Source organism: Ascaphus truei, chromosome 2, assembly GCF_040206685.1.
Source record: "Ascaphus truei isolate aAscTru1 chromosome 2, aAscTru1.hap1, whole genome shotgun sequence".
NCBI classification, from domain to species: Eukaryota; Metazoa; Chordata; class Amphibia; order Anura; family Ascaphidae; genus Ascaphus; species Ascaphus truei.
Window position 1 is genome coordinate 34,826,570 of NC_134484.1, and position 16,586 is coordinate 34,843,155.

Consider the following 16,586-nt stretch of genomic DNA (forward strand, 5'->3'; position numbering starts at 1 on the left):
TTGTTCAAAATAAGGTTGGACATCTTTTTAGATAGGAAAGGTATACAGGGATATACCAAATAAGTATACATGGGAAGGATGTTGATCCAGGGATTAATCCGATTGCCAATTCTTGGAGTCAGGAAGGAATTAATGTTTCCCCTTAATGGGGTTTTTTGTTTGCCTTCCTCTGGATCAATAAGTAAGTATAGATTAGATAAAGTATCTGTTGTCTAAATTTAGCATAGGTTGAACTTGATGGATCAACCTCATCTACTATGTAACTATGTAACTATGAGGTGAGGACTCACATACCTGGGGCAAAAGGTGTAGCATTGTGTTTCAGGGAAAATGTGTGTAGGGGAAAAATAAAGTGTGGAAATAAGTTAAAATATAATATTCTAGGATGAAATGTGTGGAATGAGCAGGGTGCTCCAGGCACCTGGAGGGCAGCAGTGCGTCCAAGGATGTGGGGGAAAAGGAGGATGCCCAAAGGATGTATGGTGGTGACAGGATGATATCCTTACTATGTATGGGAGGACAGGTGGATGCTCTCAAATGTATAGGTGTAGAAGGATGTCCCTGAGATGTGTGGTAGGACAGGCAGATGCTCTTAAAGTTGTTGAGGGGCTGCCAGATGCCCCAAAGATGGGTGGAGGACAGGATGAAACCACTGAAATGTGTGGAGGGCAGGAGGCTGCCTTCAATGTGTGTGGATGGAGAAGTGTGGAAGGACAGGGTAATGCTTTAAGAAGGTGTAGGACAGTGGTTTTCAACCTTTTTTTTTTTGGTTAAGGAATCCTATATGAAATTCTGAGGATCCCAACCCTCTCTAATAACGAGTCTGACATCAGATACATTGTAAATTCTTCTGTATTTGGTACAATACTAAAATTACCTGAAGATTGCAGGGAACCCTTTAGGGATGCTCGGGGAAGCCAAGGGTTCCTAGGAACCCTGGTTGAAAAACACTGGAGTAGGAGGCTCCAATATTGGGTTTAATGATGGAAGGGGACATAAGAGCTCTCACCCCAGTGCAACATAACTATCTGTGAGCATCAGTTTAAATGCAAATTGTATATGTGTATTAAGTAAGGCCCCTTGCAACAATCCAAACTTTTTAATATAAACATGCTGTGTGATGTTTTAGGAACAAGTTGGTAAACTTATGTAGCCAGGTCCACTCTGACCTCCGATGCGGGGAGGGGGTCGGCTCCAAGGCGACTGGTTCGCCAGAGCACCGCCGGAGCTCCGTGGCATACACTGCAAGTGGCGTGTGCATGCGTAGTGAATTGTGGCCGCCATGTTGCGATCGCACATGCGCAACAGAACACGCATGCTCAGTACCCTGAGTTGTGGCGGCCATCTTAGAAGAGGGCTCCGCAAGGGACTACATGTCCCAGGAGCCTTATGGAGGCAGAGAGGGATTGGCTCAGTGAGTAATGACACTGACTGGCACTGAGAGTTTGAAGCAATGGAGCTTGGTTCAATTCCTGGTGTCAGCTCCTTGTGACCTTGGGCAAGTCACTTTATCTCCCTGTGCCTCAGGCACCAAAAAACATAGATTGTAAGCTCCACGGGGCAGGGCCCTGTGTCTGCAAAATGTCTCTGTAAAGTGCTGCGTACAACTAGCAGTGCTATACAAGAACATGCTATTATTATTATAGCTAAAAGTGGCATGCACATCGTACTAATTTGTCTGTCACAACACAGATTAACCAACTATGTGTAGGACATGCAGATGCACTCATCTGCTATAGCTTGTGTATTGGAGGTATTTTTTTTTTTTTTTTTACTTTGTAACTCACCATCAGTATTTTGCGTCTGGGACCAAAGGGATACAATGCCACATATTTTCACTTAGCTAGCTATAACTAACAGGCCAAGCTACTCAGTACTATTAACTACATTATTTTCCTATCAGAAGAATGTACTTCGAAAACAAGGTGAAATCAGAAACAAAGTAAAAAAATCACATTTGAAAAATAGTCACTGAACCAATCCCACAGGGAATAATTACTACACCAAGAGGACGTGTTTAGAAGGGATGAATTACATCTGCACATATATCAGAGGTGAAGCCAATTACACGAGCTGCTTGGGATGTTTGATATCTAAGGCCCAGATCCAGAAGAGGATGTTAAGCTTTAGCTCACTTCAGCTCCCTTTTATAAGAATGGAAGTAAATGCATTCTAAAGCTTAACACCTTTTTGTGGATTTCGGCCCCAGCGTGCCCCATTTCCAACAGGTACAGCCAGTGCAGCATTTAATCACCACATTAAAGGGGAAGTCCCACTTAGTAGCTCTCATGAAGTATTTTGTAAATAGTCTAACAATTATTATTTTTACCGTTTGTTTATAAAGTGCCAGCAGAATTACATAAATAGTATAGCATACCAAATAAGAACAAACGAGAACAAAACAGAGACAAAAGGTAATGAGGGGCCTGCTCGGGAGAGCATGCAATGTAATTGTGTTTCTTAAATGAAGCCATCATCCTTAAAGCTGCAGACCAAGCAATATCCTACATGTGTGTTTTATTTTAATAAATCAGTTCTGTACTATGAGAAAATACTTGTAGCATTTTTTTTAAACAACTCTGAATGACATTTTTAATGAATTATAATGTAACAAGCTCTTTTTGTTTCTGCAGTAACCATTTACAAAGTCACATTCCCTTCCTCTTCTGAAACAGGCTCTGGCACGCCCATTTTTGAGCCCTGCCCTCTAGCAGTGCACCAATTGTATCTAGTGACTGCCTGGTCACATGATCTTCCCCACAGAACTTTGCATCTTTGGTCCTCTTCTAGTGCACTGACAGCCATTTAGTGAACCCCCGAGCCGAATCTTCACCAATCAATCACAGGAGAACGGATCGATTGGCATCTTAGCTAATCATTATGCGGATTGTATTGATGCACATATTAAAAGAAAATGAAACGGTAGCTTGGACTGCCGCTGTAAGGCAACATATCAATAAAGCAAGATGTTATCTTTTCAGAAAGGCCACTTAGAAGCAAAGTGCATAACAATGAAATGCTTCTTTTACCCTTGGAATATCCTCTTCCAGTCTATGGCCCTGTTAGGAGAAATGGGGCACACATTTACATGTGAACGAAAGAGCACGTAATGCTCCACACACAATATTATGTAAAAAAGGGAGAAATGAAGGACATCCAATCCCTCCCGAGCTTTGGAAAATAACACTGATTTTAAAGTACTCGTAGGTGTCCGTCCATTCGGTGCCCTGTGGACGTATGTGTGGTGCATATATCACAGTCACTGGCCCTTGTACATCCTTCAATTTCCATGCAGGTTCTGTGAACTCCTGCAGTATTTGCCGAGCCTGGAGATCGAGCACTGTTACTGACCCAGAAAATAAAACTGCACTGCTGTCAGCAAACCCCTGGGCATGAAAAAAAAACATATGTATCAATCATCCAAATGTAAACATTGAACTCATATTGGTTAACTTGGGTCCTAGATGTGACTGCATCGTTTTAGAAGAGAGCAGCAGCGTGAGCTTATTGTATGAAGGTCCCTCATCTATAATTTAAAAGTCATTATACATATTCTAAATTTGGACACATAAAAAAAGATATTGAGTATAGCACTAGGTTTAAATGATATGCAGCGCCAATAAGCATTAATAATCATAATAATAATAAGTCTGATCTTTAAACACTTTCATTACCGAAAGGGTTGTGCCCCCTGGGTGGCCACAGGCATTTCCTGACCAAGTGATCGCACTTCAGAACGATCACGTGAAGTGTTTTTTGCTCCGGCCGTCGGGATGTGACAGGGAGGGGGGCACGTGATAGGGGCGCCAATGGAATACAACCCCTACAAAATTAGCAGAGGCCAAAGACGTAGAGTGTACTCCCCTGGGTGTCACATTTCTCGATGCACACTGTAATGAAAATGGTAGGGAATATTAAGTAGTTTCGTCAATCTTGGACTTCAGGGGTTAATGTGGATACAGATTTATTTGTAAAATACAAAGAAATGTTTTATGGCTGTTAAACCCTTGGTCAGGCCTAGTTTTAGGACTGATAGGATCTAGAGATAAGGGCGTTTGTTTTGCTAGAGATGGGATTAAATTATGGCTCTTGACATTTTTATAAATAGGCCACTTTTAGAGGTACTTCCAAACCATTCCTGAGCTACCCCCCCTGTGCATCCCAGAGATGTGACAACCAGGTCACCACTTAGTTGGAGGACTTTATTAAAATGAGGAAATGATGGGCCTGGCAGCCATTCATAAGAGAAACAAGTGAATATTTGTCACTGTTGCAAGTACACAAATCAAATCATATCACACCCTGCATGGATGGGTAAGAGGTGCCTAAAAAAGATAACTGTTTCTCCGGCAAAAATTAGGCTGTCAAATTTTAGGTGCAATCATGCGTGGGGAGACCACAGGCGCAACCGTGAAGATGGCATCTGTCTAAGTATTGGGGAAATTAAGTTGCAAGTGCCTCTATATATTGAGTCAAGATTTTAAACGCCTTTTTAGAGCAGGATTTTTTCGAAGTCGTAAAGCCGGCAACCTAGTAGCTGATTTATGATGAGAGTGGGCTCCTGTTGTTTTCAGTGGGCGAAGAATGGTGTACATAGGTACAATATGTAGGTCTTGCCCTACATATATAATTCTTTAATAAGTAATGATTTGGGGCTCTGAATGAACTGTGCACACTTTGTAGAGAGTATTTACATTTTGGGACACATTTTACTACAACATATTTTTGTGTATCAAGTGCATCGTTTTTTCTATAACAAATCAGAGACCTGGGATCCTGGCAGATATATATTAATTACATATTTTGCATACTTCTTGGGTGGTGGTAGCAGATAGATATGATTGCAATTGAGCAAGGGGTTAATATTAACTCATTGAAAGTACCTTGCGGAGAAGAAAGGGGAATTGACTAGAGTAGCCGTGTGTATTAACCCTGGTTATATATCCAAGTCACGTGCTCACAAGTGTGCTGTTTGTGACAGATGGTATATTAGGACGGATTGAGGGAAGATATTGTTAATTTGAGGGACCTTTGCGACGGAGAAAAGTGGGCCAGCTAGAGAGCTGTGTATTAACCCTTGACCTGCATGCAGGTCACGTGCTCACACGTCTGCCATATGAGACATACACCTTATGTCAATAGGGCACAAAAGGGGTAAAAGTAGCAATTGACCCCATAAATTATTTTTGTGAACAAGGATATCCTGAAAACCTGACCTATTGGTGGCCGCCCCGAGGACTGGAGTTGCCCACCCTTGCGTATAAAAGCTAGAGAATGAGAATAACAAAACAAAAAAAACATTCGCTTCTCCACTGAATCCTCATAGCATTTCCTGGCCGGGTGTCACATCAAATAAATCAGAAAGGCTCAGCACATTTGTTGCTGTGGGATGCATGGAGCTGCAACATTTGCTGATTCAATGGCTACTGTATTTATCTCTGGCATAGTGCAGGCCCCAGTGAACCTTGGAGGGTTCACTCATGAGAGACGCTTTCTGCATGGGTTCACTCAAAAGGAAGACTGAAGGGCTTGTAATAGGATATCATGTGCTGACCTCTGGATACAGCACACCCTTTGTCATTGCCTTACTTTACTGTAACACAATGTACACCCTCCAGCTTGTAATGCCCAATTTGCATATATAAACCCAACTGTGTAGGTTTAAGTGTATTTTACGTGTTTGAGTGCATATGTAGTGTGGCTTTTTAAGGCAGCCTGTATGAATAAGGAAACTGCCCTACAATTACCTTTCACAAGCCAGATGATGTGCTATCCCAGGGGTGCTCAACTTCAGTTCTCAAGCCCCCCCAAACAGATCAGGTTTTCAGGATATCCCAGCTTCATCACAGGTGGCTTAATCAGTCCCTGCTTCAGCACAGGTGGCTAAATCAGTTCTGCTTCAGCACAGGTGGCTGAATTTGACCAAGCCTCTGATTGAACCATCTGGGCTGAAGCTGGGATGTCCTGAAAACCTGACCTGTTTTTTTGGGGGGGGGGGGGGCTTTAGGACTGGAGTTAAGCACCCCCTTGCTATCCAGCAGAGATGTGCAAAATGTTCTTGCAAGTTCTCAAAACTGGAGCATGTATGATAGTCATTGCTTGGAAACATTGAGCAAAACTGGCAATATTTGCCAAAATGTGCCACGCATTACTCAAAATTATGCACTGGAAATGCTGGTGAGAAGTTACTGCCCGTTTCAGATTTGCCTGAAATGCTCTCCCTGCAGAAACCATAGCAAGTGCAAAGATACAGAAAACACAACAGTTGCCTATTGGAGTTGGTAGTGATCCTGGTGGTGTGGATGGGAATTGGGAGTCTACTGACACATGAACCCCTTCTACAGGCCCATTCCCATAGCCTCCACAAAGGGGGATTAGGGTACTTCCCAACTCCCTCACAACGCAATCCTCCTAATCTTAAAATCAAAAAGTGAAGAGACACAATTGTACATTTTGCAAATACAGTATGCAATTTTCTGTCATGAAAATGTTTGCAAAGTGAACAGCAAGACATTGACATATACTTATAACACCCAGTATTTTTTCTTCCTCTCTGTCCAGCCCAGAGAATTTTCTTCACCCACATTCCCTCCTCCATATTCTCTATGTACCTTGTTACTTTATCCTACATCCCACATCCCTTCCAAACCTCTCCTTAGTCGTTCACTCAGATCACTTCATTTTTTCCTAAGCTACAATTCCCCCACACCTCTTCTATACATTTCAACCGATTGATTGATTGTTCTAATTTTGGTAATACGTTGATGTCCCTATGTTATCTGTGGGTTGTAGTAGTAGCTGCATGTCAGATTTCTGTCGTTTTATTAAGATCGTCGATGTTGCTCGTGTCGTGATAATAGACTAGTTCTGCCGTATCGCCAATACCTCTGTGGTTTTGTAAGTAACTGTGTTTTTTATTCCTCTGTTAATCTGGTAACACCTGGCCATCTCACCTCTCTGTGGTTTTGAGAATAGATGTGACGGATTCTTCTCTGGGTTTACTAATAGCCGTATCCCTGATTCCTCAGTGGGTTTGCTAATAGACACGTTTGATTCCTCAGTGGGTTTGCTAATAGACACGTTTGATTCCTCAGTGGGTTTGCTAATAGACACGTCTGATTCCTCAGTGGGTTTGCTAATAGACACGTCCGATTCCTCAGTGGGTTTGCTAATAGACACGTCTGATTCCTCAGTGGGTTTGCTAATAGCCGTGCCCCTGATTTGGGTTTGATACGCATTGTATGGATTTCATTGCACAAGATTTTGGTAATAGCTGTAGCCTTGGTTCATCTGTGAGTTTGGTACACACCCCTATGAGAGCAAATAAGTAACGATGCATGTATCTCCATCACCATTCTTCCCTCACCATGTTCACCCTGTCTCCAGTAGCCACCTTGTTCCCAATGATGTTTAGCATCAGCGCTCTCATGGACTTCAGTGGAGTTAAACTGATGGACATCAACACTTTTAATTTTCTAGGTAGAGAACCATAGCATCTCACTAATTTGGGTCCTTAGGCTAGGTCCCCGGTGCCTGCTGCAGCGCGCGCTATGGCGTGCGCTGCAGGAACAAGAACCGCCCTTCAATGGGGCAGGCCCCACTAGCTACCTTGGCGCACAATATGCCGCCGCGTTCTCGCCCAGATTTTCTAAATACAAGAAAATTGTGTTTAGAACTGGCCATGGAGAGATGGCCACGCCCCCTGGCAGTTCAGCCAATGAGGGCGAACCAGTCGGGTGATGTCATGGCCACACCTTAATCACCCCCCCCCCCGACGCAAGCTTGTCTTTCCCCCTGCAGCTCCAGCACAGACCGCGGATTGAGAAGGTGCATGCGCTGGCAGGCGCTTCGACCCCAGTGTGCGCGGTGTGACTGGGGCCGTAGCCTTAGAGGTTGACATCTCTGCTTGAGGTGAAACCGGAAGAGCTTCGCGGTCTGCTTACTGGCATGTATTTGTATATATGTGTAGCCGAGTCCTGCCCGGCTATTGCCCTGAGCTCCGCACGATCGGGGGTGTGGGGGTAGCCATTTTGCGAGTCGCACATGCGCAGGGGAGGCGGCGTCCATCTTAAGATAGCTCCGCACATGTAGCCGCGAGACTACATCTCCCAGAATCCTCAGGTGGGAGGGAAACACCACGTGGGACTGTCCCAGCCAATAGGACTCTGAAGGCAGGAGGAACAGGATATCCTCTGCGCGCGGAAAGCTCGCGAGCCAGTCTTCCAGGAGCGGCAGAGGACGGATGCATCCAGGGTGCCAGTAGCCCCTGTACTAGGCCAGAACTCTGCCCCTACACAGGCCCTGAGACACCAGAGACGTAGTATTGTAGGGGTAGGCCCCAGATAGGGACTCTTCCCCTTACTAGTATTACATATTCTTTTAAAAATGTAGTTTTGTTTATACCAGAATTGCAGCACTTAAAAAGCAAGTTTATTGTATTCATTAAATCTTCACAGGTTGCAAACAGCATTACTCACGTGCACAAACATTGTTACCAATAGTGATAGTGACAAGCTAGACACAGGGCATAGTTTCAATGAGCAAGGACACAAGGCAGTCTTAGGTCGTGATTATACCGGCTCCATCATGGCCCCGCCCCTCGCGCTCCCCTACATGCTGCTGATTCCGGCTTTAAACTGTGCACGCGCAGCCAGGCGTGCGTGCAGCAGTGAGAACTGGGGCCGTAGCCTAAGACTCGCTGACCCCGGCGCCGTGGGCGAACAAGTAAAAGTCTGTGGCGCCGGGCGCAGTCTCTGCCGCGATTGCGCTGCGTGGGGTCCATGCTTCTGAATGGGATCACCCCTGCAGTTAATCCTTTGGTGCCGCGATCTTGGAACTGTACATCTGTACCATAATCATACAAATATATTATTCAAATGGAAGATCTCCTGCGTTTTCCTCCTGAGGCTGAGTCCATAGCAGGGGAGGCCGCGCTGAGCCGTGCTGACGCTCCGCGCTGAGCCCCTGCATCCTCAATGAGGATGTCTTTAGAGGGGGCTCACGCGAGCGTCCGCAGGCGTGCTGAGGTGTTGGATTTTTCATCCGACAGCCAAGCTGTTTTTCAGCGCGCTGTCGGCTGAAAACATCCAATCAGCGCGAAGCAGCGTCAATGTCACGGCGCCGTGACGTCACTGCCCCGCCTCCCCCCACCTCCCGATCGCGCCCGCTGGCTCGCCTGCATGTGCATGAAATCGCACAGCTTCAGCAGGCGAGCCTCAGCGTCAGCGCTGTTCAGCACTGCTCCCCCCCTCTATGGACGCAGCCTCAGCCACCGTCGCTGGAAGCTCACACATGGGCCATGAAGATTAGGAGGTTGGTGGCCAGCAAGAGGTACAGATGTAGCCGGACTTGCTGTTTTCAGCACCGGGGAAAGCCACGGCTCTGTGACCGCCCCGGTACTGGAGGATTATCGCTGCTGCTGGGCGGGATCTGATCCGAATGTATAGACGCCCCGCGGCAGCACGATCTCCGAAGTAGCGGTTTTAAGCTTTTTCAGTTGTGGCTCCAGAGACAGGAAGTCTCGCTACATCTGTATGCTGCTGCTGGGGAGACAGGCCCACACTGGGTGACTTTGAGGTCACAAGAAAGTGTATCAGTTGTGGCAGAAAACGAAATAGAGAGGCACAAAGCAGTAACAGCGCTAAATGCTGCAGTAACAGCGCTAAATGCTGCAGTAACAGCGCTAAATGCTGCAGTAACAGCGCTAAATGCTGCAGTAACAGCGCTAAATGCTGCAGTAACAGCTCTAAATGCTGCAGTAACAGTGCTAAATGCTACAGTAACAGCGCTAAATGCTGCAGTGCTAAATGCAGTGGTGACCGATGCTAAATGCAGCGGTAACCGGTGCTAAATGCTGCAGTAACAGCGCTAAATGCTGCAGTGCTAAATGCAGTGGTGACCGATGCTAAATGCAGCGGTAACCGGTGCTAAATGCTGCAGTAACAAGTGCTAAATGCAGTGGTGACCGGTGCTAAATGCTGCAGTAACCAGTGCTAAATGCTGCAGTAACCAGTGCTAAATGCTGCAGTAATAAGTGCTAAATGCAGTGGTGACCGGTGCTAAATGCTGCAGCAACCAGTGCTAAATGCTGCAGCAACCAGTGCTAAATGCTGCAGCAACCAGTGCTAAATGCTGCAGCAACCAGTGCTAAATGCTGCAGCAACCAGTGCTAAATGCTGCAGTAACCAGTGCTAAATGCTGCAGTAACCAGTGCTAAATGCTGCAGTAACCAGTGCTAAATGCTGCAGTAACCAGTGCTAAATGCTGCAGTAACCAGTGCTAAATGCTGCAGTAACAAGTGCTAAATGCTGCAGTAACAAGTGCTAAATGCTGCAGTAATAAGTGCTAAATGCAGTGGTGACCGGATGTTAAATGCTGCAGTAACCAGTGCTAAATGCTGCAGTAACAAGTGCTAAATGCTGCAGTAACCAATGCTAAATGCTGCAGTAACCAGTGCTAAATGCTGCAGTAACCAGTGCTAAATGCTGCAGTAACCAGTGCTAAATGCTGCAGTAACAAGTGCTAAATGCTGCAGTAACCAATGCTAAATGCTGCAGTAACAAGTGCTAAATGCTGCAGTAACCAATGCTAAATGCTGCAGTAACAGCGCTAAATGCAGTGGTGACCGGTGCTAAATGCAGCGGTAACCGGTGCTAAATGCTGCAGTAACAAGTGCTAAATGCAGTGGTGACCGGATGTTAAATGCTGCAGTAACAAGTGCTAAATGCTGCAGTAACCAGTGCTAAATGCTGCAGTAACAAGTGCTAAATGCAGTGGTGACCGGATGTTAAATGCTGCAGTAACAAGTGCTAAATGCAGTGGTGACCGGACGTTAAATGCTGCAGTAACCAGTGCTAAATGCTGCAGTAACCAGTGCTAAATGCTGCAGTAACCAGTGCTAAATGCTGCAGTAACCAGTGCTAAATGCTGCAGTAACCAGTGCTAAATGCTGCAGTAACCAATGCTAAATGCAGTGATAACCGGTGCTAAATGCTGCAGTAACCGGTGCTAAATGCTGCAGTAACCAGCGCTAAATGCAGAAGCCCCTCATGGCTTTTCATTTTTTCATGGCTAAGTAACGGGGCAGCGGAGACAGACTGCAGACTGCCTGCTCTTGGGGTGCAGTTCTGCCTGTCTCTGCTGCTGCCGGGGGGAGGGTGGGCGCGCGCCTCTCAGTGACTGGCCGCCCGGCCGGCGCGAGCTGCGGTGGTGAGTGCCAGCGCGCGGACACGCCGCAGAGAAGATGCTGCCGCGGGGGTAAAGGAGAGAGAGAATGAATCCGCTGACCCCACTGGCACGCGCGAGCTGCTCATCTAGTTGCGGTGGGGTGAGAGTTGTGGGATGTGGCACGCGCGCCAGGCTTCCTCGTTTGCCCTCGTGACCACTCTGACAGGGTGCAGCCGTTGCCGCAGCCCGCTCCCTGTGGGTGTCTCGTGCCCGCTGCGCGCGCTCCCTGTGCGTGTCTCGTGTCCGCTGCGCGCGCTCTCCCTGTGCGTGTTTCGTGCCCGCTGCGCGCGCTCTCCCTGTGCGTGTCTCGTGCCCGCTGCGCGCGCTCAGTGCCGGGCGGGAGGAGGAGAGAGACACACTGTGTGTGAGTGTGACGGAGAGACCCTCAGGACGCCATAAACAGGAGGCGAAGACACACAACTCGACACCAACAATAGTGATAACACAACGAAGCCGCGGCCCCGCTGAACACGCTGAGCCCCCCTCCCCCGGGGAGCTGCCCCACGGTCACTGGCCCCCGGCTGGGTGAGGGATGCTGTGTGCCCGGCGGGGTGTGATGCAGGCGGGCGGGAGGCAGAGTTGGGGGTGAAGAGGAGAGAGAAGCACGGACACCCAGGCAGGGCACCCTGTGTGCGACCCCCACCCACCATCACCACTACTACCACACCAACACCACCACTACCACCACCCAGCATCATCTGCAGCAGCAGCAGCAGCACGAGTCTGCGGGGGACCGGCATCTTCCTGCCATGTATGTCATGTGGGGTGTGTGTGTGTATATACTATGTGTGTGTATATATACTATGTGTGTGTGTATATATATATATATATATATATATATATATTCACATACCATTGTCTAAGCAGGTATGTAATGTGTAAATATGTAATGTGGGAATCTGTGTGTATGTGTATGTATAATATATATATATATATATATTACATGCATAGCTTCCCACATGACATATTTACACAGTACATACGTATCTGAGCATATATGTTGTGTGTGTGTATATATATATATATATATATATATATATATATATATATACATTATGTCTAAGCAGGTATGTACTGTGTAAATATGTCATGTGGGAAGCTATGCATGTTTATTTACACAGTACATACGTATCTGAGCATATATGTTGTGTGTGTGTGTATATATATATATATATATATATATATATAATATATATATATATATATACATTATGTCTAAGCAGGTATGTACTGTGTAAATATGTCATGTGGTTATCTGTGACGTGTGTGTAATATATATATATATATATATTTATTTGGGCATATATGTGATATGCAAATATGTCCTGTGGGTATATATGTGCTGTGTGTATAGGTATAAAATATGTCGTTTGGGCATGTAAGGTGTGTGCGTTTCATTTGGGCATGTGTGGTATAAATACACTAAACTGACAAGTGCATAATGTGATGATCCCAGTGAAATTACAAGAATTAAAAAACAAACAAAAAAAAAACGTTTTCTGGTTGCTTCACTGATCTGTTTTCTCTTTCTATCAGATCTTGATGCATTTGATGTGTGTATGTCATCTAGACATGTATGTTGTGTGTGTATCTCATCCAGACACACGTCTATCATGTGTGCATATGTCATGGGCATGTATGGGATTTTTTTATATGTTATCTGCGTATATACGTGTCTGGTGTATGAATGAGGTTTGTATTAGTAATGGACTTAGATGGGATGTGTGCATAAATATACCTTCTGGCCGTGTGTGTGTTTGTATCTATAATTTCCTGCCCATGGACTAGTTGTGTGTGTACAGTATGTGATTTTTGTGTATGTCAGTATTGATATGTGTGGGTTATGGTTTGTGTGTGCCAGTTGGCATGGGTTATTTTTATGCATCTTCATTCTGGCAGGCACTGTGTTTGATCCTGTTATGCTTTGTCCGTGTGTATGTATGGACGTGCATGTGCATGATTTATTTGTTGGTTATGTTTAGTGTTCTTTATTCATTTTTCTAAATTTGTTATGCAAAATGTGATTATTAAAGAGTCATCTCGACATGAGATTTTCATGCAACCTAAATTCCCCGGAGTTAGGAAAACAAATTACTTCACCTCTCCTGTCGTTAAGGTGGTTTCAACCTCTTGCAGTAAGGCCCCACCAGTATTTTAGAATTTGATGGCAACCATGGACTTGCATCACAAGACACACGTCAATACAATGTTAGTATGTCAGTAGGCAGAAACATATAAGAGGAGACCAAACTCCCCACTGTTAATGAGATAGTATTCATGGACTATCACATTTTAATAATTGCTGCTCACCTTCTATATGGATCTTTTATCATAACCCTCTGCCTTATTTACTTTGGTTTTATTTAATAAATATTTTGCCAGGACAGACTGATACAAATCTCAATTTCAGCTATTTAGGATACCAAATGTATTAATGAGTATAATGATTCCCACCAGATCCTTGATACGTGATTTGATACAATAGCTATACAAATTGAGGCTTTTGCAAGTTGTTTTCAGTGTTTGTTTCAATCTGATTTGATTTTGTTCGATGCTCATTTTTTAGACTCTGCTCTATGTTTTCAGATGGTTGTCTAATCAGCAGCCGTAGTAATCTTTAGCTTTGCATTTTGATTTGATAAAGATAATGTTGATGGATGCTTTTCCACTTCCACCATCTTTACTTAGAACATAGGTTTAGTGTAATAAATATTAATTCTCTTCACCCTATTTTTCCACTCTCTTCCCATCCTGTGCTCTGCACAGTATGTTGTTTCCGGGTTGCTGCCATCACCCCCGTTTCTCCCTCCCCTCTGGACCTTCTATCGCCTTTTCCTCATATGCTTGTGTTTTTGTCTTCCCATGGCTAGGATGCCGGATCAGATCTCGGTGTCAGAGTTTATATCCGAGACCACAGAGGATTACAAGTCCCCGACGACATCCAGCTTTACAACCCGGCTGCAGAGCTGCAGGAACTCTGTCACTGTGTTGGAAGAGGTAAGCAAAAAATCTATGCACCCATACGTCCATTGATGGCACTAGTAAGTCCATTGCTTGTGAGGACTGTATGTATTGTCTGGACTTTGTAAATGGGGTTTGCTGTATTACTAATCATATAATCAGTGGCTGAGCAGCTTGGTTATTTATTTAGAATGAGAGATCAGATAATATTGACCTACAACAATGTATTATTATCATTTTTTTTTAAATATGGGGCAATCCTATTCTTTAGGGCAATACAGTATTCAAGACAGTAGAAAATAAAATGTCCTCCTTTGTGTGATACCACCTGATAGGAATTGAACACTAAGTTACTTTGGAAATTGAGGATTGATTTGTGGGAAAAAGCATAACAGGAGTCCCTCCTAGTTGGGTATATGAATAGAATCCTCTCCTTTTATAGGTAACATTCACCATATTAAATCTCTATGCTCAAAATATTAGAAATATGTTTCTACGCAGGTGGAACTAAGAAAAAGTATATTTTAAGTAAAATAATTGGGATTCTTATTTTACTCCTGTATACGTTTGGGGGCAACCATCTTTAATTTGTGGTCATGTATAACACTGTAAGGCTGAGGTGCACCGAGATTCATTACTTGTCGCTTTGCCACTTGCTTTGTCTGGAATGTAACATTACCCTTTCTTCCTCGTGATGTTTAAGACCGTTTCAGATAGAAATGGGCAGTTTGTGTTCGTTTTCAGGAGAATATGGTAGTTACACATTTCACTTCAGCCTTCCTGTGTCAAAAATGGCTGCCTGCATGATGTTTTTTTCTTCTATTTAAGGTGATGTAGTGTAAATTTGAAATAGGTTAAAATATAACTTTTCAAAGTGTTGCCTTCCTTTAAACCATTCAGAGCTACAGTATGTGTGATGCATTACCCTTAATGGCCTGTACAACACTTCAGTGGTTACACATTTGGATCTTGCTACTTCCCATAGAAGATAAGAGAGCTTGTCATTTGCATACATTTACAGACCTTGGAGGTTGTTGTTTATAGGTTGTGATGAATGATGTTGCCAGACTGGTCAATTGACAGCTTATTTTGATCACTTTCTGCCGTGTTTTTATGCACCGTTTTAACAAGGTGACTCCTAGAACGAATGCTGCTTAACAAACGAGGGGAGGAGGGATAAGCCGGATAAATCTCAGCAGGTAGAAAAATGAGGAGGCGGAGGAGACTTATGCAGCAGTACCATGTCCGTCCCTCCCCCATGGAAATACATTATATCACAGGAGATTACCTGTCCCTATCAACCTCCTCCTTTAAAAAAAAAAACAAACAAAAAAAAACTTTAAATCATGTTTGCAGCGCTCTGAATTTCTGCAAGTGGCTCAGTACTCTTCATCCCAGATTGGTACCTAATAGGGTAACCTGCAGGGCTCGCTTCGCTAGTGCGTTACAGGGAAATGTAGATGTGAATACCGCTTAGAAAGAAGGTGGCAGATCCCACCAGAGTCTGAGAAGGTGTCCTGCATAAATGTTTCATTAAATGAAGGAATATAGAGAAACAAGATGTACTGTGCAGCTTCTTGTCTCTGTACGCTGCAGCGTAATTATATTGCAGAAGTTTTCCAGTGTTGTTTTTTCCCCCGTCCTTTGATCGTTGACTGCTGTGCTAATTTCACGGTAAAATAGGTTACCTGAAGTGCAACTTTTGGGTAGCAAAGGTTTGGAACAGGTGTTTCTGACGGCAAAATACATTGCATCTAATAATATGGTTGAACTGACATTGCCTGGTTAGTTGGTATGCAGATAGGACTATAAAAGATAATATTGCGGTACGATTGGTATTTTTACATAATTTACATGTAACCTGTTATCTCATTCACTGTTAATCCCTTTAATGCTGGAGGCACAGACATCTTTGTACTGTAATAGGAGATTTGTAATAGGTGTTCTGAAAGAGCATCTAAAGAGAATGAAGGAAATAGAGCTATGTAGAGGTAAATAGAAGCTAGTGTTTTATTGTTACCTGCCCTTGGGCAACACACAGTATTATTTCATTCTTTTAGTCTGTATTCAATAGGTATTATGGAGATGTCCGTGCTAAGCAGTTTTCAAATGCAAAATGCTACAAGGGTGATCACAGCACACACACAGTTCAGTTTGCAGTTTAAAATGGATCGTGATCTTCAGTGTTTAAAATGTTGTGTGATCTAATGTATAACCTGTTTACTCCCACACAGATATTCAAACAATATGGGGAGGCCCTGCTAAAAGTGTGATATGTGGGGTAATTGGCACTATAAATGTAAAGGCAAACGTGAAGTCAAAATATGTAAAATATATATATATTTTTTACAAAGGTAATAATGATAGCCAGGTCTAAAATGTAACATTCCAGCTTAATT

General features: G+C 44.2%; 1 protein-coding gene across 3 annotated transcripts in view; it reads left to right on the forward strand.

Moving 5' to 3' along the window:
* The window catches only part of ASAP1 (ArfGAP with SH3 domain, ankyrin repeat and PH domain 1), a 365,433-nt gene that overhangs the window by 121,034 nt on the left and 227,813 nt on the right, over nucleotides 1-16,586 (forward strand). For 2 of the 3 annotated variants that reach the window (XM_075582010.1, XM_075582015.1), the window contains exon 3: nucleotides 14,097-14,223. In XM_075582010.1, coding sequence (XP_075438125.1) covers nucleotides 14,097-14,223 — 127 coding nt within the window. Of the gene's footprint in view, nucleotides 1-11,513; nucleotides 11,978-14,096; nucleotides 14,224-16,586 lie in introns of those variants that run through there. The other variant, XM_075582011.1, reaches the window with a different exon arrangement.